Here is a 15621-nt window from a genome sequence, read left to right on the forward strand (position 1 = left end):
ATAATATAAAAAATATATTTTATATAATGATGGGAAATAATATATCAAGTGCATTTAATAATTTATTGGGTAAAGAGGTTTAGGTTTTAACGTATGGGGATTGGGAGATGTTTGGAAAGCCGGGAATAAATACATTACTCCGGAACAGGGATTTCCTTGTATGCTGCTTGTGGGAGAGACTTTGCCTTTCACTTATCCCAAATTTCCAAACACTATGCAAAGCTCGCGTTTTTTTTTTTTTTTTTAATGTATCTTAAATTATAGATCTCTTTTTTTAAAATAATAATTAATTTTTAATATATTTTTACTTAATTTATAATAAAATTAAAAATTTATCATTTTCAAAAAAATAATTTAATAACATAACTTATTTAAATTTTAATAAAATTATATAAATAAAAAATATATTAAAAAAATAAATTTTATTATTATAATTATATTAATTTCATTTACTTAAACCATGTATAAATAGAAATAGAAATAGGCCTATAAGGAGGGACTATTAAGTGGATTATTATTAAATGGTTAGCTTATGTTATTTTTTATTTTTAAAATAGACATAAATGATTTATTTCACATTTTTGTTGCATAACATCATTATTATTTATAATTATTACATATTATTAATAATTAATTTAGTTTAACAGTATCAGAATATTTTCAAAATTATGAGATTTTGAATTCAAGTGCTGATTAAGTTAATTATATCAAAATAGATAAATACCATAATTTTTTTAATTTTGATTTTCATTTGTTAAGTAATAAAAAAGCATAATAAATATTCCAAATTAAAAAGATAATAGAGTTTCTTAAGGAAGGAAAAGTAAAAATCGTAAGAGCATTCTTAAAAAATTATAAGAGAAACTTAAAAAAAAAATGTATTATTAATTATTGTGATTAAAGAATCAAAATAATAATTTACATAAGCAGAAACATAATCTAACAATGAGAATCTCCTATAAATACTAGAAGGAAGTTGAGAGTTATAATTAATTAATACAATGAAGAATGAATCCTTATCAAAAGCATGCATCCAGGAGGCAGCAGCAACATAACCCACCACAACTGTGTCACAGAGGAAAACAAGAAAATTCAAGTAATTGTTAACCTCATTAATTGAAAGAGAGAGAGAGAAATAGAACTGCAGGAGGGCTAGGATTCAAATTCTGACAATTTTTATCCCTTATAAGAATTCTCAAAGTACCAAGAAAAGAGAAGTAGAGTGAATTATTACCATCCTCTGCAAAATCCACCCCTATGCTGAGTCTTTGATGGGGCAGGGGGAGACTGTTGGGGATGTCCAGGACCATTTTTCATAGGGTAACCAAGTGGAGGTGGAGCAACAAAAGGACCTTGATGGTGGCCTTGGACCTCACTTGGTGGATGATACACCACTATTTACAAAATAAATAATAGCAACCCATTAATATATTTGCTGTTAGAGTACAAACTTAAACCAGAGAATAGAATTCCAAGAAAGGATTTGATAGAATTTACCTGGAGCTTCTTGTTGTTGGTTATGGTGATTCATTTCTAAACCAAACTATATTTTAGATTACACGAAACAAGAAAACCTTAAGCAAGGGAGTGGAGGAAATGAAATGAAGTTCAACTTTGGGGTTGGATAGGGGTTGTTTTTATGCTGCTTAAAATGGGTATGGGTGTGGGAATCTTCATAAATGGCTGCTTTATTTTATTTTATTTTATTTTATTTTATTTTATTTTATTTTTAATGCATGCATAGACAATGAATAGTTAATAAAGAATAATTTTTTTTTATAACTATAAATGTCATACGGGACTAAGAGAGATTGCTGTTTTCGAAAAAATTATATAATAAAATTAATGTAATATTGATTGTGATGAATTTTATATAAATTTTATCATAATCAATTATTATAATAAACTCGATGTATATATACAGATTAGTTTCAGAATAAAAATTCGTATTTTTGGGTTGATATAATTTGATATGTGCATTAATTTCCAAGGAAGAAATGGTCTTGTTCTTGGTTTTTCAATTGTGTCAACTTGGAAAATAGACAGAAGGTTCCATTCATAGGGTTCTTCTAGATGAGGTGCAGGACTCTTGCAATGTTCATCATACAAATTGAATGTTATTTTTGTCTAAAAAGAATCTTAACGCGGAATAAGTCGATATGGAAAAGAATAAATTACTATTTAATTTCTTAATTACATTAAAATTAATGATTTAATCTTTACCATTTTTTTTTATTTCATTGACTATATAATTTCTTCATTTATTTTTAATAATTTAATCGTTATTAAAAAAAATTAAAAAATATTAATAAGAAAGAAAAGTGTTAATAACAGTAACACTTAAAAATAAAAATATTTATATTTAACAGTAAAAGCTAAGAATAGTAAATAGGAAACGAAAATATATGAATTAATATATTTTAAAATATAAAGATTAAATTATTTATTTTATTATAATATAAAAACTAAAAAATAATTTTTCTATTAAAAATTGGCTCGAGCACTAATGGCGGTAATGTGGGCCAAACAAGCTTATGATGAATTGAGTTAATGCTCAGATAAGCCCATACTTCTACTTTCTCTTTGGGAACATGGTAATTCTTATCTACGTTAGGATTTATCAAATAATTCATACACTTCATTAATAAAAAAAAATTATAATATCATATTTAGAGATGGATTGTCTCATATCTTTGAATAAGATTTATCATAATTTTAAATGATGCGCCAATTTTATATTAAATAGGCGTACATATTTTAATATGTATAATAATTTTCCAAATAATCATGCTGCATCAAGAGCCCTTTTGAATAATTAACTCGTTATTTTTATAGACATCACTCATGTTTGTATCAGCTCTATATCAGATATAATTTGTATCAACTCTATTTTTAGAGCTATTTTTCATTAGTTGATTTGATTTTATTTTTTATTTTCACCATATTATCAATTGATATTATTAATATTTTTATCTTTTTTATTTATAATTTTAACATATTAATTAACGTATTTTAATGTTTTTTAAATATTTTTTATTAATACCATAAAATATAAAATATTTATTTATATCTAAAAACTTAAAATTAATTATAAGTTTTTTTTATCAAAAATAATACTTACTTTATTATTTTATCTATATTTTTTAAATTATTTAATTATTTTTTTAAATAATTTAATTATTTTCTTATTTCATTAATAAAATAAATGATATAATATAATTGATTAATAATTATATATTTATTTTAATAATATAATAAATGATATCATATATTAATTTAATAATTATATATTTAATTTAATAATAAAATAAATAATATAATATAATAAATTTATAATTTTATATTTATTTCAATAATAAAATAAATTATATAATATATACTCTTATTAGTCATAAAGTTTTACCAAATACTTAACATAAATCAGCTATCATCAGCTACCAGCTAACAATAACAACTATCAGCTAAATGTTATCAGCTGTATTCAACAGGCCCTATATCGTTATCCATCAGCTATCAATTTTATTCTTTTAAGTTTATTAAATACTCTAATTTATCTGTTTGAGTGTCTGCTATCAATTATGAACTAAACACCATCTAAGTGAAAAACCTACTCAAGCCACAAACCAAACCGAATATGTTTGAAAAACTAGAAAACAGAAACCATAAAATTCAAATAATTCTTATTAATCGATACCATAAAATCTTGAATTTGAATTTCAGGCAAATTATGAACCAGAATAGGAATATATATATACTTGATATAATGCTGCTATGGTATTTATAGACTTCCAAAATTACCTGGAGCTCGTTTCATTTTGAAACCCAAAGGATCTCACAAGAAACTTGGCAAACAATAACAGAGAAAGTAGAAAGTACAGGCTTCGAGAGTTAAATGCATGGGGATTATAGTACAGAAGATCTATTATTTATATATAAAAACCAAAAAGGGAAGGATTCAAAAATTGCGGCTGTACGTAACTTGAAAGATCGCAGATTTGTAGTTTGATGCATTCCCAGGTCATTTTCTTTATGAAATTTTTATTTTTCTGAGAATTTGACATTTCCAATTCTAAATAACACTTGTTTGCTCCCAAGTGAATTGCACGACTAATAACTACTGATGCAAGGAATTCAGATCCACCTCTTTTTCTTATTATTTGAAGTTTGAAACGCAATTCATCAGGTCAATACAGTATGTTAAAATAGGTTCCTTCCAATTAATTTCCTTTTTCTGGAACGCGAAACCCATTGATTAACAGTTTCCGCTAAGCTAGTCAACTTGAAAATTTTGTGCTAAGAAAGCAATTGTATTGGTTTTCTTTTCAACAAAAGAGAGAGTTTGGGCCATCCCAAGCTTTAGGGGAACAGTGCTTGTACTTGGATATGTGCCTATGCTTATGCTTTAAATAAAAGCTCCAGGATTAAATGATTGCTTCTGTCTAGCTTCAGCGGCCCAATTACTGCTTGAAATCATATTAGCCAATCAATCTGCTGCACGATTGCCTTCATCACATTTACATGAAAACGAATTTGGGAAATTCAGCCCTGAGTCCACCTGCAAATGCTAGAAATGTATACTGCATTGAATCCATAGAATAATTTTGAAGGAGGAAAAAAATGGTTGTAGCTGAAATAAGATTCAACAAGCTAACGTAGCTTATACACTGAGACATCCATCTCTTGGCACAACTCACAAGACTAGTAATCAAAGTCGTCTTTCTTCCTTTTATTTTTTTTTTTTTTAACTCAATTTGTCTCGATGTGCTTGTGCCATTTGCAGCTGCTTGGAATATTATGACAGAGAATATAAGTTCCTCGAATCACAATTTTTGTCCCTTCTCTACTTCAATGCAATGATGGTCTCAATGGCCCGTTTTGCTCTTGATTACTGCCATTTTATGATAATCTGAGCAGCAGGGCAAGTGAGGACTATCAGGAAACAGAGTTCCAATGGGATTCCACCACCACCACCACCACCTTTATTCCTGTTGATGGAGGTTACGGGCCTGACATATTCCAGTCAGAAACCACTTCCTCCAATTGGAAGACTAGGCCGTATATATATATATATATATGAAACTTGTCAATTCTAAGTCCCACTAGCCAGTTCAGAATCTTTGCAAAAAAAAAGAGAAGAGACAATGCAATACAACTCATTGTATTAGTCATCTACCATTGGCTAATGGTCGGTGCTTGCCTTATAATGTAAGGAGTGTTTGAATCCTGACAGACTATCCCTTTTAATGATTTCCAAAATTAAAAAATAAATTGTATTAATCATTTAACAGTATCGGCTTAAAAGCACTGGATGCATTTTGTTCAATAAAAGAGAACATTACAATGAGGTAGGGATTGATCAAATATTATTTTACCTACCACAACTATTCTACTACTCGACATACCACAAACTTTAAATAAATCTCCCTTACCCTTTTCTTTTTTTTTTTCAAAATAAAGTTCTCTTCGAAATGAGTTATATACATAATAGTAGTTATTATTGTTATTATTTTTATTATTATTATTATAATATCATATTAATTAGCTTAATTATTACACTAATATAATAAACCTCAACCCTCGTCAGCTTCTTCCAATTCTTAAGGAGGAATCAACTCCTTTACCAACTCCTGCAAAGAGCTTGGCAATCTCCAATTGAGTATTCGCTATGATCTCAGTTCTTTTTAGGTCCATTTCAGCTCTCTTGGCCTCAGCTTCAATTCTCATTTTTTCTACTTCTCTCATTGTATCCATTCTTGCTTGTTCTGATCTTACCACTACTTCTGCTAGCCACCTGATGCTATCTGCTATCTTCCATTCTTCCCTTCTTCTCTTCTTTTTGTCCATTTTCATCTTCAGTTTTTTGGACCTTAGTTTCTCCTTATCACTATACAAAGCTGGAGTGCTACTATCTGTGTCCATGGCATTCTTATCTGAGACATGGTCTGATAATTTTGTAGCAACACCATCTTCCTAATAAGATCAAACAGCATCTGTAAGTAAAATATTTTTCACAATTCTCTTGTGGGTTTACCTATTTAACCAATCACAATCAATATTGAATTATGTTTAATAAGAATATCGTAAAAAAATGACTTTCTCGCACTATTCAACTAATAATTCGGTAGTCGACTGTCTGTCTTTTAATTCAGGAGGAATCCCCTCTTAAAAAATCTTAAGTTTAGATGCAAATTTTCAATTTTTTTTTTTAATCCAACTCCTTCAAAAGAAGCTATGAAGCAGTTTAAAGTTAATTATTATTTAGAAATTGGATTACAATTAAGATCATTATATGTGTCCAACAACTTTGCAGTTCCACCTTAAACCTGCTAAAAGAAAATCATTCTCTAGGAAAATCATGCGGTCCATAAGATCCCCATTATATATGACAAACTGCCAAACAACATATACTATAATTATATAAAGAATTATTTGGTTCAAAAAATTAATTTGTTTGTCCTAATAAAGAATTTGATCGGTTAAGAATTATAATTAGAAAAAGAATCACAAGAAAACGTATTCTTCACTAACCTTGGCACCCTTATCAACACCATTAGACCCATGTGAGTGTTGTGCAGTCCCAATAACCGAAGAAGGAGGAGGAGGAGGAGGAGGCGGAGGCGGAGGCTGCAGAGGTAGCTGTGGCAACACATGGGATGTCTCCAACAACATCAAAGGAGGAGGATGGTTGGATGCTTGAAAAGACGGTGGTTGTTGTTGTTGTTGTTGTGGCTGTGGTGGTGGTGGTGGGGGTGGGGGTGCTACTGCTACCGCAGCTGCACTTCCACGTAACAAAAGATCAAGACGAGGGTATAAAGGCCAAGAAGAAGCATCTGCGGTGGCGGACTCTGATCTATACCTCTTCTTCATGGATTCAATCTTGTTCTTGCATTGCGTTTGAGTCTTGGGTGACTTGGTACAATTTGCACGAGATGAAACAAAGCGAGCAACATCTTCCCAGTCATGGCCTTTGAGCTTAGCTCGGTTTCTAAGTATCCACTTACTCTCATAAGCCTCAAGCAAACTAGAAACAGCTCCTTCGCTCCATTCATCTCGTTTGAGTCTATCTCCACCAGCACCACCACCAAAACCACCAGCACCAGTAGCAGAAAGTTGTTTTCTTGAAGGGTCTTCCTTATTGTTGGAGGGAAGAGATGGGCTTTCTTGGTTTGTTTCTTTATCCATTTCTTTCCATGCTAAAAAAAAAAAAAAAAAAACCTGTGTTTAGCTGCTAACAAGTGTACAACATGCGAGAAGTTTAAGCACAAGGCAAGAGAGAAATAGAGAGAGAAACCACTAGCATTAGAGAGAGAGAAAACTAGTGGGGAACCAAAGGGGAAGAGAGACAACCACTAGCATTAGAGGGAAAGGGTAAGTGGGCAACCATTCAAGAAAGTGGTTCACTTTGTCAAATGACTTGATGATAGTAACCTCTTAACTTCTTATTTTCATAACTTTTTGATGCAGTGAATCACTGTGATGATGATCACAGTATTATTGTAGTCATTAAATAAAGAAAATAAATAAAATATATAAAAAATTTTATGCTACATTATTTATCATGGTTCCCTGCTTGAGAACTAAAATTTTATAAAAATTTAGTTTAATTAATTTTTTATATTTAAAATAAAAATTTTAATCTTTTTTAATTTTAAAAAATAAAAATTAAAATATAAAAATTCAATTAACTTATTTTTGTGTGAATGATTTATTTTAAAAAACCGGTGAATCATTATATTCATTAGTTTTTTTTTTTTTTTTTTTGGGGATGGTGTTATCTTATTTGCGGGAACGTTGGTTTGTATTGTTGTGGTTGGGTTATTTTGGCCGTTAGCGTTGATATGAAGCCAACCAAGAAATCCACTACCCTAATAGAGGAGGGAGAAGGAGAGGGAGAGGGAGGTGGTGGTGGTGGTGGGTCACTCACATGGGTCTGTCACCCACTCTATATATCCCATCACCAATTCTCCAATCACCAGCACCACCTCTACCACCTTATTTTTCTCCACCACTAGTGGCAATTCTATGCTATGTTCGCTTGACCTTAGCCTGCCCTTTTAGATCCTCTTTTTCTCCTTTTTAGCTTACCTTTTGCCTTTTTGTTTGCTTGGAAATCTTTGGTGGATTCATCACCATTAGGTCATTGAATTTTTATTTAGAGGGCCAATGCCTTTCTTCATTAACTTTTCTATTAATTGGTATACTTGTTCGGGACTCAATTTCGATTTAGTTTTCAATTTTAATTAAATTTAATAATTTTTTTAAAATAAAAATATTTTGTTTTAACTTAAAATTTGACTAAATTAATTAATTTCATTCAATTTAAAGTCAACTTTAAACAGTTTAATTTTAATCAAATTTGATCTAATTTTAATTAGACTAATGCTATTTTGATTTCAAGTCAGAGACTTCATTGTCCCGCATCTAGGTGGTTAATTAATTGGTTATTGAGTCATTCTTAATTAAGATTACAATATATATAGGTCACTACATTTATGGTTAAAGTAATTCTCCGTTGATACAAGAATTTACAAGGGCTAATTAGAGAAGTCTTCTACTTTAACCTTTTTTTTTTTTTTTTTGTGTCTCAATAATCTAGACTTTTTTTAAAAAATTTTTATTTAGTTTCAAGCGATGCTCAAAATTAAAATTTTATATTCTTTAAAATAATTTTAAAGTCTATTTGAAATTAAGGTTGAGACCGCCTTGTAACTATCCCGGTATATGCTTCAACAAAAATTATACAAGGATAGTTAATACGAATTATACAAGGATAATTAGATGCGATAGAAACTTATGATATCTTGAAATTTTTATAATTAAAATATATTTTATTTAAATTAAAAATTAAAATTTAAAAGTTTTTAATAATATTTTTGAGATTATATTTTTTCAATAATAATTCAAATAATAATAATAATAATAATACCAAATATATATGAATAAATTAAAACTTGTTGGTTGTGCAGTCCATTCAATATAGAGCATAAAACAACAGTATGAAACCCAAAATATATGTGCATACTGATACTGTAGCCTGTGGAAGATATTTTTAACAGCCTTTCATCTGGATAAATGTCAGAGAGAGTCACATGGTGAACAGCATAAGCATAAGAATAATGCTAGGGTTTTACTTCATTCTGTGAGATTAATATGCATTTTTCCTTGAGATAAGCGAGTTTTAATTTAATAATATTAAAATTAATTTAAATATTATAAAATTTTAAATCTAAATTTTAATTGAAATCAAAATTAAGAAGTCATGATCACTAAATTATAAGAATAATATAGAAAGACAATTATATGTGTGTTTAGTTTGGAAGAATTTGGTTTCGAAGGGCATTAGGCAAAAAATAATGTGGTGGTATAGCATCTTTGACATATTTTCTGACAGAATCTAGCAAATATTCTTCCATTAACAACACATAGCTATGTGTTTATACATAACCATATAAAAATTAATATGATTATATGAAAATTGAATTAAATTCTTTTATTCTAAATATTTTTTCGACTCTAATCTTTTTCTCTTTCTTCCTCAAGCACCACTCAGTCATTAAATATATTGTATTTTTTTAGCAAACAATTTTCTTTTAATAATAAAAAAAATAAAATTCAAAATTGCTAGATGAAAGGCTTGAAATTATTTAAAATTTTAAATGCATCAAATTGATAGAATTACTTGATCACATGGAAAAAAGAAAAAGTCATTCAAATAATAATTTTTGGTTTTACAAACAAACAAAGAAGAATTGAAAAAGGGATGAAAAAACAGATAATGCCATAAACAAGAATTGGAAAGTAGTTGAAAAGTGGTTGAAAAAAGAGGAAAAAGTGAAAGGCTTTTAATTGGAGGACTTTTTCATGATAGTAGCATTATATAGGCTTTAAGCCTCGCCAATATATTACCGCAATCCTGGCAAGTACCGGACAAAGTAAGAATGGTGATGATAACATCACTTGTGGGATCTGATTATGTAACAACATGGAAATCAATTCATAATTGATCCACTAACTTGCATAAAGTTTAGTCCAACAAGCTATCTACTTGTTCTTTCTGTAAAAGTAAATCTTTCAAAGTTTATATATAGCAACCCTAAACACCTTCATAATCACCGTTTCTGTTCCTGCAATCACTTTGGATAACCATGGATAAAACAAGGACAAAAAGGGGTAAAGTAAAACAGCTCAGACCATACCTGATTAACCAACCCAATAAGGCAGCTTTCAAGAAACCTTCAATTTCAAGATGTCATGCTATTGCTTCCAGCTCAAATGGTGTCCCACGAAGATGAATTCTAGTCAAAATTAGAATAAATACTGTTGACACAAGAAATGACATAGATAGCCATTTTTTTACTGTATATGTGAGCAAATACATACAGAATCAATGATCTTGTTTTACTGCAACCAAGAAGGAGACCATTGTAACATCTTGTGACATCAACCGTTGCATTAGATTCAGAAAAACGAAAGCATCTAGGACTTGGTATAAAGATGGAAACCAAGTCTACATCCAATAAGTTGCCTTTGCGATGAAGTCTTCCCAATAACAGAAAGGGCAAAAGATATGGCTACTTTATATATTGTTCTCAAGCTTACAGAAATTCTCAAGTGACTGGAAAAATTTTGGTCATCTAACAAAATTCAAAAAGAAGCAAGAATCCGAGAAACTGAAAATCTAAGTGTAAAGTCTTGGTAGCTTCATTTTCAAGTCGGTAATCGCACAAGATTAGATATACCAACAGCCACATAGTTAGACAAACCTTTTATAAAAGCCTCAAAATGATTAAGTTGTTGTCTGTAATCTGAAGTATTCATTAAAGATTACAAGATACCAAATTGACATACAATCTCGATGTGCACAACTTCCTCTTATAGTACCTCAGAAAAAAAAGGGGCAAGCTCCTTTCATTGTGAAGCATTTGTGCCATTAACTCAATCTATTCAGGCAACAATTCAATCCAAGTACCATTCCATCCAGGTTCTCAATTAAAAAAAAAAATCAGGAACATTTGACCTCTGCAGGTCCATGTGTACTTGATTATGCCACAGTTGCGCTCAAGCAACAACTTGTGTTGCTTTCTCTGCTCACCAGGTCAACTTTAAAGTAAATTCTAACTTTAAAGTAAATTCTAACTTTTTACACCAACCTGAAGCAGATGACTACGTCTTGCATTCAGAGCACCTAACTTGCTGCAAGTACAGGGAAAAAAAAATGAAGCAACATATTATGTCAACCAGCACCTTTCACCAGAAGATGAGTTACATTTCACTGTCTTGTAATTTCTTTAATGAATTAATTTTGTTTTCATTCTGTCCAATTTCTTCTATATCATAATTTATTACATGACCGGAAATCCATCTTGAATATTAACCCAGGCTTCTCATGAAAACTAGAGCTTGCCCTTTGCAGAGCAGAGATTTGCAATCATGACGAAATTTAGAATATTCAGAATAAAAGTTCAGAACCAATAACTGACTAGAAACCTAAAACTACATGGTCACGTCAGAACCCTTGAATTAGAGGAGAAGTTCTGGTTATTGCGTTACTTTGGCTTGATCTTCTGTCTAGTTGGCAAAGAATGGTTCAAACTAAATGAATTACATCTTTAACTAACTAGAGTGGGTTACATGAATCATTTCCTCCAATATCTAGGGCCATATTTTCTCTGAGATGTTCACAATCATATGCTTTGATTAATTTCAACCTGGCTCATTTTGGTCTACCTTTTGTCTTTTTGTCCTTTTCATTGAATTACTCTCTGGTTGTAAAGGGCCAAGCCAAACTTTCACATTTAGTCACCTAATCCTAAGACTAGAATGACAATTCTCATTTTCTACTTCTATTTCATCTGCTAGCATATACCTTTAAAGTTAACATTGACAAGATCATGACATGTAACCAACTTTCTCATTATAGGATTTGAAATTTATTAAAATACACCAGAGATAAAAAAATAAAATAAAAGAGGCTTGCAACCACTTAGAAGCCTCAATTAAAATCATATATACTTGGTCTTAATACTCCTTCAGATTATTGAAACCTTCTTTTCTTTCCTTTTTCTTTTTTACTATTGATTTCCAGAGACTTGATGAAAAGTAAGAGATTACGGTGTAGTTGACAGAAGATCATTTTTATTACAATTAAGAGCCCAAAACCTCTTAATGGTTCAACAGTATAGATGGATTTAAGATCCACTCAGAAGATTTAACAAGAAGCATAGCAAGTAGGTAGATATTCAGGGCAATGTTAGTAGGATGATAATTTATTATTGACTTGGTCAATGTACTAACATATCCTTAGCCTGAAAGTCTGCCATTTTTGGTATCATGAAAAGTGCAGCTAAGAATTGGTATCAAAAATTTCTATTGACCCTATGAATCCAGCAAAAAAAGACAAACTTCCTGAAACCAAATCCTAAGCTGATAGAATAAAAGCTTTACCACTAATAAAAACATAAATCATTTTCAAAAATTTGAAAAACAACACTTGCAACACTTATCAATTAAAACACCACTTCAATTTCAGATAATTTCACTGCATTATATCACATAACTCAACCAACTACAGCGATGACATATAACTTTAGTATGTTAACTTCAGAATTAAAGCAAACAAACACATCCATGGTGCACATTTTCAGTACACAAGTTTTCCAATACTGTACATCGGCCCTTCATTTTGTATTTAGGTTTCAAGGGGTTTCACACAGAACTGGATGTTTTAATAGATTCAGCAATCTCAAGCATTTATTTTATGTTCAAAACTCCAAAAGTTTCCCAACATGGTCAGAACTCAGATGAAAGAAACTCAGCTTGAAATTCAAAATAAGGATGAATACATCTAAAGCAAAGAGCACAATGAAAATAGATGCCTCTCCATGACATCAAGCAAACAACAAATCTTTCAACACTCTTGATAGCCAAACCACTAACACATGTAACTTGAGGCAAGCTAACAGTATTGTACCAAAATACTCAACATCCAAAAAAGCAAGCAAAAGATCATGTTATAGATTTGTCAGACAATTTTAAAGCACTGGAATTCTTTTCTACCATTTGATGTATAGAATACATCTACTTGCACAGCATATATCAATAAAAATCAAATAGTTACAATTCAATAAACATAGATATGTCACACACACTCTTCACTATGAAGATAGCTACTAGTACTGGTTTTTTTGCTTCATGTGGTAAGTTCAGGTCATTAGGCACAAAGCAGCTGAATTTTCTCTCTCACTGGATAAGCAAAGAAAAAAATTTACTAGCACAACATATCAATAAAAGCCAAACTGTTCCGATTCAACAGTAAAAAATATATCAAATTTATAAGATCTAAATCCAAGAAAGAAAATTTAATATGAGAAGTACCAGCATTCTTTCTTCTCTGCAATCTGGTAAGTTCAAATCTCCATGCCAGGGAAAAAGATAAAGTTTATTTCTAATAAAGTTTACTTTGATGATGAATTAAAAGATTACTAGTAAGCTTTTAAAAAAATCTTGAGCTTATTCTCTTGCTCAGTCATCAGTTTGAATACATTTCCTAAAATAGATGTCGAAGTTTTTAGTTACTTGCTATCCTCACAAAGATTACAGTTAAGCTGTTAAAAAAACATTGATCACACAGATTTTATGTTTTCTGGTTTCAGTTGGTTACTTTTAAATGGAAGGATATTTTTTTGTTAATCAAATCAAATTATGGTCAAATTTACAGATCAATAGGTTCACTTGATCAAGTCCATAGCTTGACCGTAAACACTAATTAGTGAAGTGTTATTGAATACTGAAGCAGGTTTGCAAATGTTCCCTGAAGTGATTATGAAATAGTTTAGAAAGGGTTCTCACCAATGAGAAACACACCATAAAACATTAAAAGGATATTTTCTACTGTATAAATTTCCAAATCTACTAATTCTTTATTCTGTTGCAGACATGAGTTCGATAGTAGCATTAGCAACGTGGAAGAATGAAGGAAAACTACACTATCATGATGAATAAAGAAAGAAATGGCAGTCCATATTGCCAGTTGCCCTTGCATTTATATGTCTGCACTACAGTTGTTCACCTTTTCTCTCTGAAGCATGTGCATCACAAGGTTCATCAATGATAAAGAATCATAAACAACAAAATTAATTCACAAAGACTATGAAAAAAGAATTTAAGGAATTGAACTTCCCCAAAAAGTTGGACAGTATAAGAGAGAAGAATTTGACAATAACACCAACATCATTATCATTTGATTACCAATCCAAATTTCTCTGTTTTCCCTTTTATGCGCTATTCATAAGCTAATTTAAACAAATATACATCTACAAACTAACAAGAAGTCAATTTTTTTCACATAATACAAAGAACAAACTGACCAATGCACAATTCATGAAGATTGATCAAGTAAATAATCAAACTGTTTACTCCAATTGCTTGATCCACCCTCAATCACCTTCATCAATGCAATATCCTTAGTCTTCCCTTTGGCGCTTCCATTCACCGCCACTTCCTTAATCCCCTCCACCACTGCCGCCGCCAAATGCGTCTCATCCTCCACCACTCTTTCCCCTCCACAACTCACCAAATTCAACAATGCCGCAACCGCGTTCTCCTTTATTCTCCCATTCGACCCCGTCCCTACATCCAACAAGTCAACCAAAACCCGAAAATTTCTCAAATTCACTGTCCCTCTCCTCGCACCCCGCAATTTGCGTTATTACAGCCGTCGCATCCTCCACTATTCCCACTCTCCCGTCTTTCAAAATCATTATTAATTATCAATCGGCGTCGCTCCAGCGCGGGTTTGCTCAAAGACAGAGCTGAGTTTGGAGACTAAGGAGCGAGCAGTTCTGCGCTTCAAATCCATTGAAGAAGGAATAAATAAGAGTCTTCACTTTTCCTACCGAAATCGACCTAACTTGGAACTGCTGGTGCCTGGTGTGGTGTGTGCGCGTTTTGATGATTTCTTCACTGTTTCACACGACAAAAGTGAGCTGTCGTTCGCCGTTTTGATGCTTTCTTCACAGTTTCGTGCTTCGCCGCCTTTTTTTTTTCCGCCTTAGTAGCCTCCATGGTTCATGAACCAGTGTGACACGTGGAAAAGTGAGAATGGATGAAAAGTTACTATTAAAAAAATGAATATTTAAAATATATTGCATTAAATATTTCAGAATTTATAATTATTTTATTTATATAAAAATAAATATAAATAGTATATTCTGAATTTGTGCTTGCTTGTTTTTCAAGTTTCACACACTATCTTCTCCCGTAGTGTCCTTTCTTGACCTGCGATTTGCAGAAACATTTCCTGCAAAGTGTGCATATCTGCTCTCGATATTTCAGGGCATGGGGTGATGATTAACAGTAGTCCTTATTGTTGAACTGTATTGGGGAATTAAGTAGAAATTGAACCTGTGTTTCTCATTTCATACTCTGTTTATATGTTGCAATGGTTGCAGAATTTATTATGAATGCTAGTTGATGTGGTATGTAATAATTGAAATGATGTAGAAAAAGAAAGAAAAGAAAAGAAGACTTGTTCGTTTATAGGTTTCCAAGCTGTGCAACAATTGTTTTTTGTTGCATATCATGAGCAAAAAATAGAAATGGGACATCCATTTGGTTACACAA

At 31.0% G+C, this 15621-nt stretch overlaps 3 protein-coding genes across 3 annotated transcripts; all 3 read right to left on the reverse strand.

The window, feature by feature from the left end:
- Positions 1 to 865: 865 nt before the first annotated feature.
- LOC110633145 (protein CYSTEINE-RICH TRANSMEMBRANE MODULE 6-like) lies at positions 866 to 1662 on the reverse strand. Its single transcript, XM_021781644.2, has 3 exons — positions 1498 to 1662; positions 1235 to 1394; positions 866 to 1065 (listed from the first exon to the last, which is right to left on the reverse strand). Exons 1-3 carry the CDS (start codon positions 1529 to 1531, stop codon positions 1020 to 1022), a joined length of 240 nt encoding a protein of 79 aa, XP_021637336.2. The 5' UTR covers positions 1532 to 1662; the 3' UTR covers positions 866 to 1019.
- Positions 1663 to 5256: 3594 nt separating this feature from the next.
- On the reverse strand, positions 5257 to 7397 carry LOC110633128 (trihelix transcription factor ASIL1). The gene is made up of 2 exons (XM_021781605.2): positions 6529 to 7397; positions 5257 to 5970 (listed from the first exon to the last, which is right to left on the reverse strand). The coding sequence occupies exons 1-2, from the start codon at positions 7180 to 7182 to the stop codon at positions 5581 to 5583; spliced, it is 1044 nt and encodes a 347-aa protein (XP_021637297.2). The 5' UTR covers positions 7183 to 7397; the 3' UTR covers positions 5257 to 5580.
- A 6980-nt stretch (positions 7398 to 14377) lies between these two features.
- Positions 14378 to 14759, reverse strand: LOC131169367 (uncharacterized). The gene is made up of 2 exons (XM_058128587.1): positions 14675 to 14759; positions 14378 to 14628 (listed from the first exon to the last, which is right to left on the reverse strand). Exons 1-2 carry the CDS (start codon positions 14757 to 14759, stop codon positions 14378 to 14380), a joined length of 336 nt encoding a protein of 111 aa, XP_057984570.1.
- Positions 14760 to 15621: the final 862 nt, after the last annotated feature.

The sequence above is a fragment of the Hevea brasiliensis genome, chromosome 1 (genome assembly GCF_030052815.1).
Source record: "Hevea brasiliensis isolate MT/VB/25A 57/8 chromosome 1, ASM3005281v1, whole genome shotgun sequence".
In the NCBI taxonomy this organism is placed as follows: domain Eukaryota; kingdom Viridiplantae; phylum Streptophyta; class Magnoliopsida; order Malpighiales; family Euphorbiaceae; genus Hevea; species Hevea brasiliensis.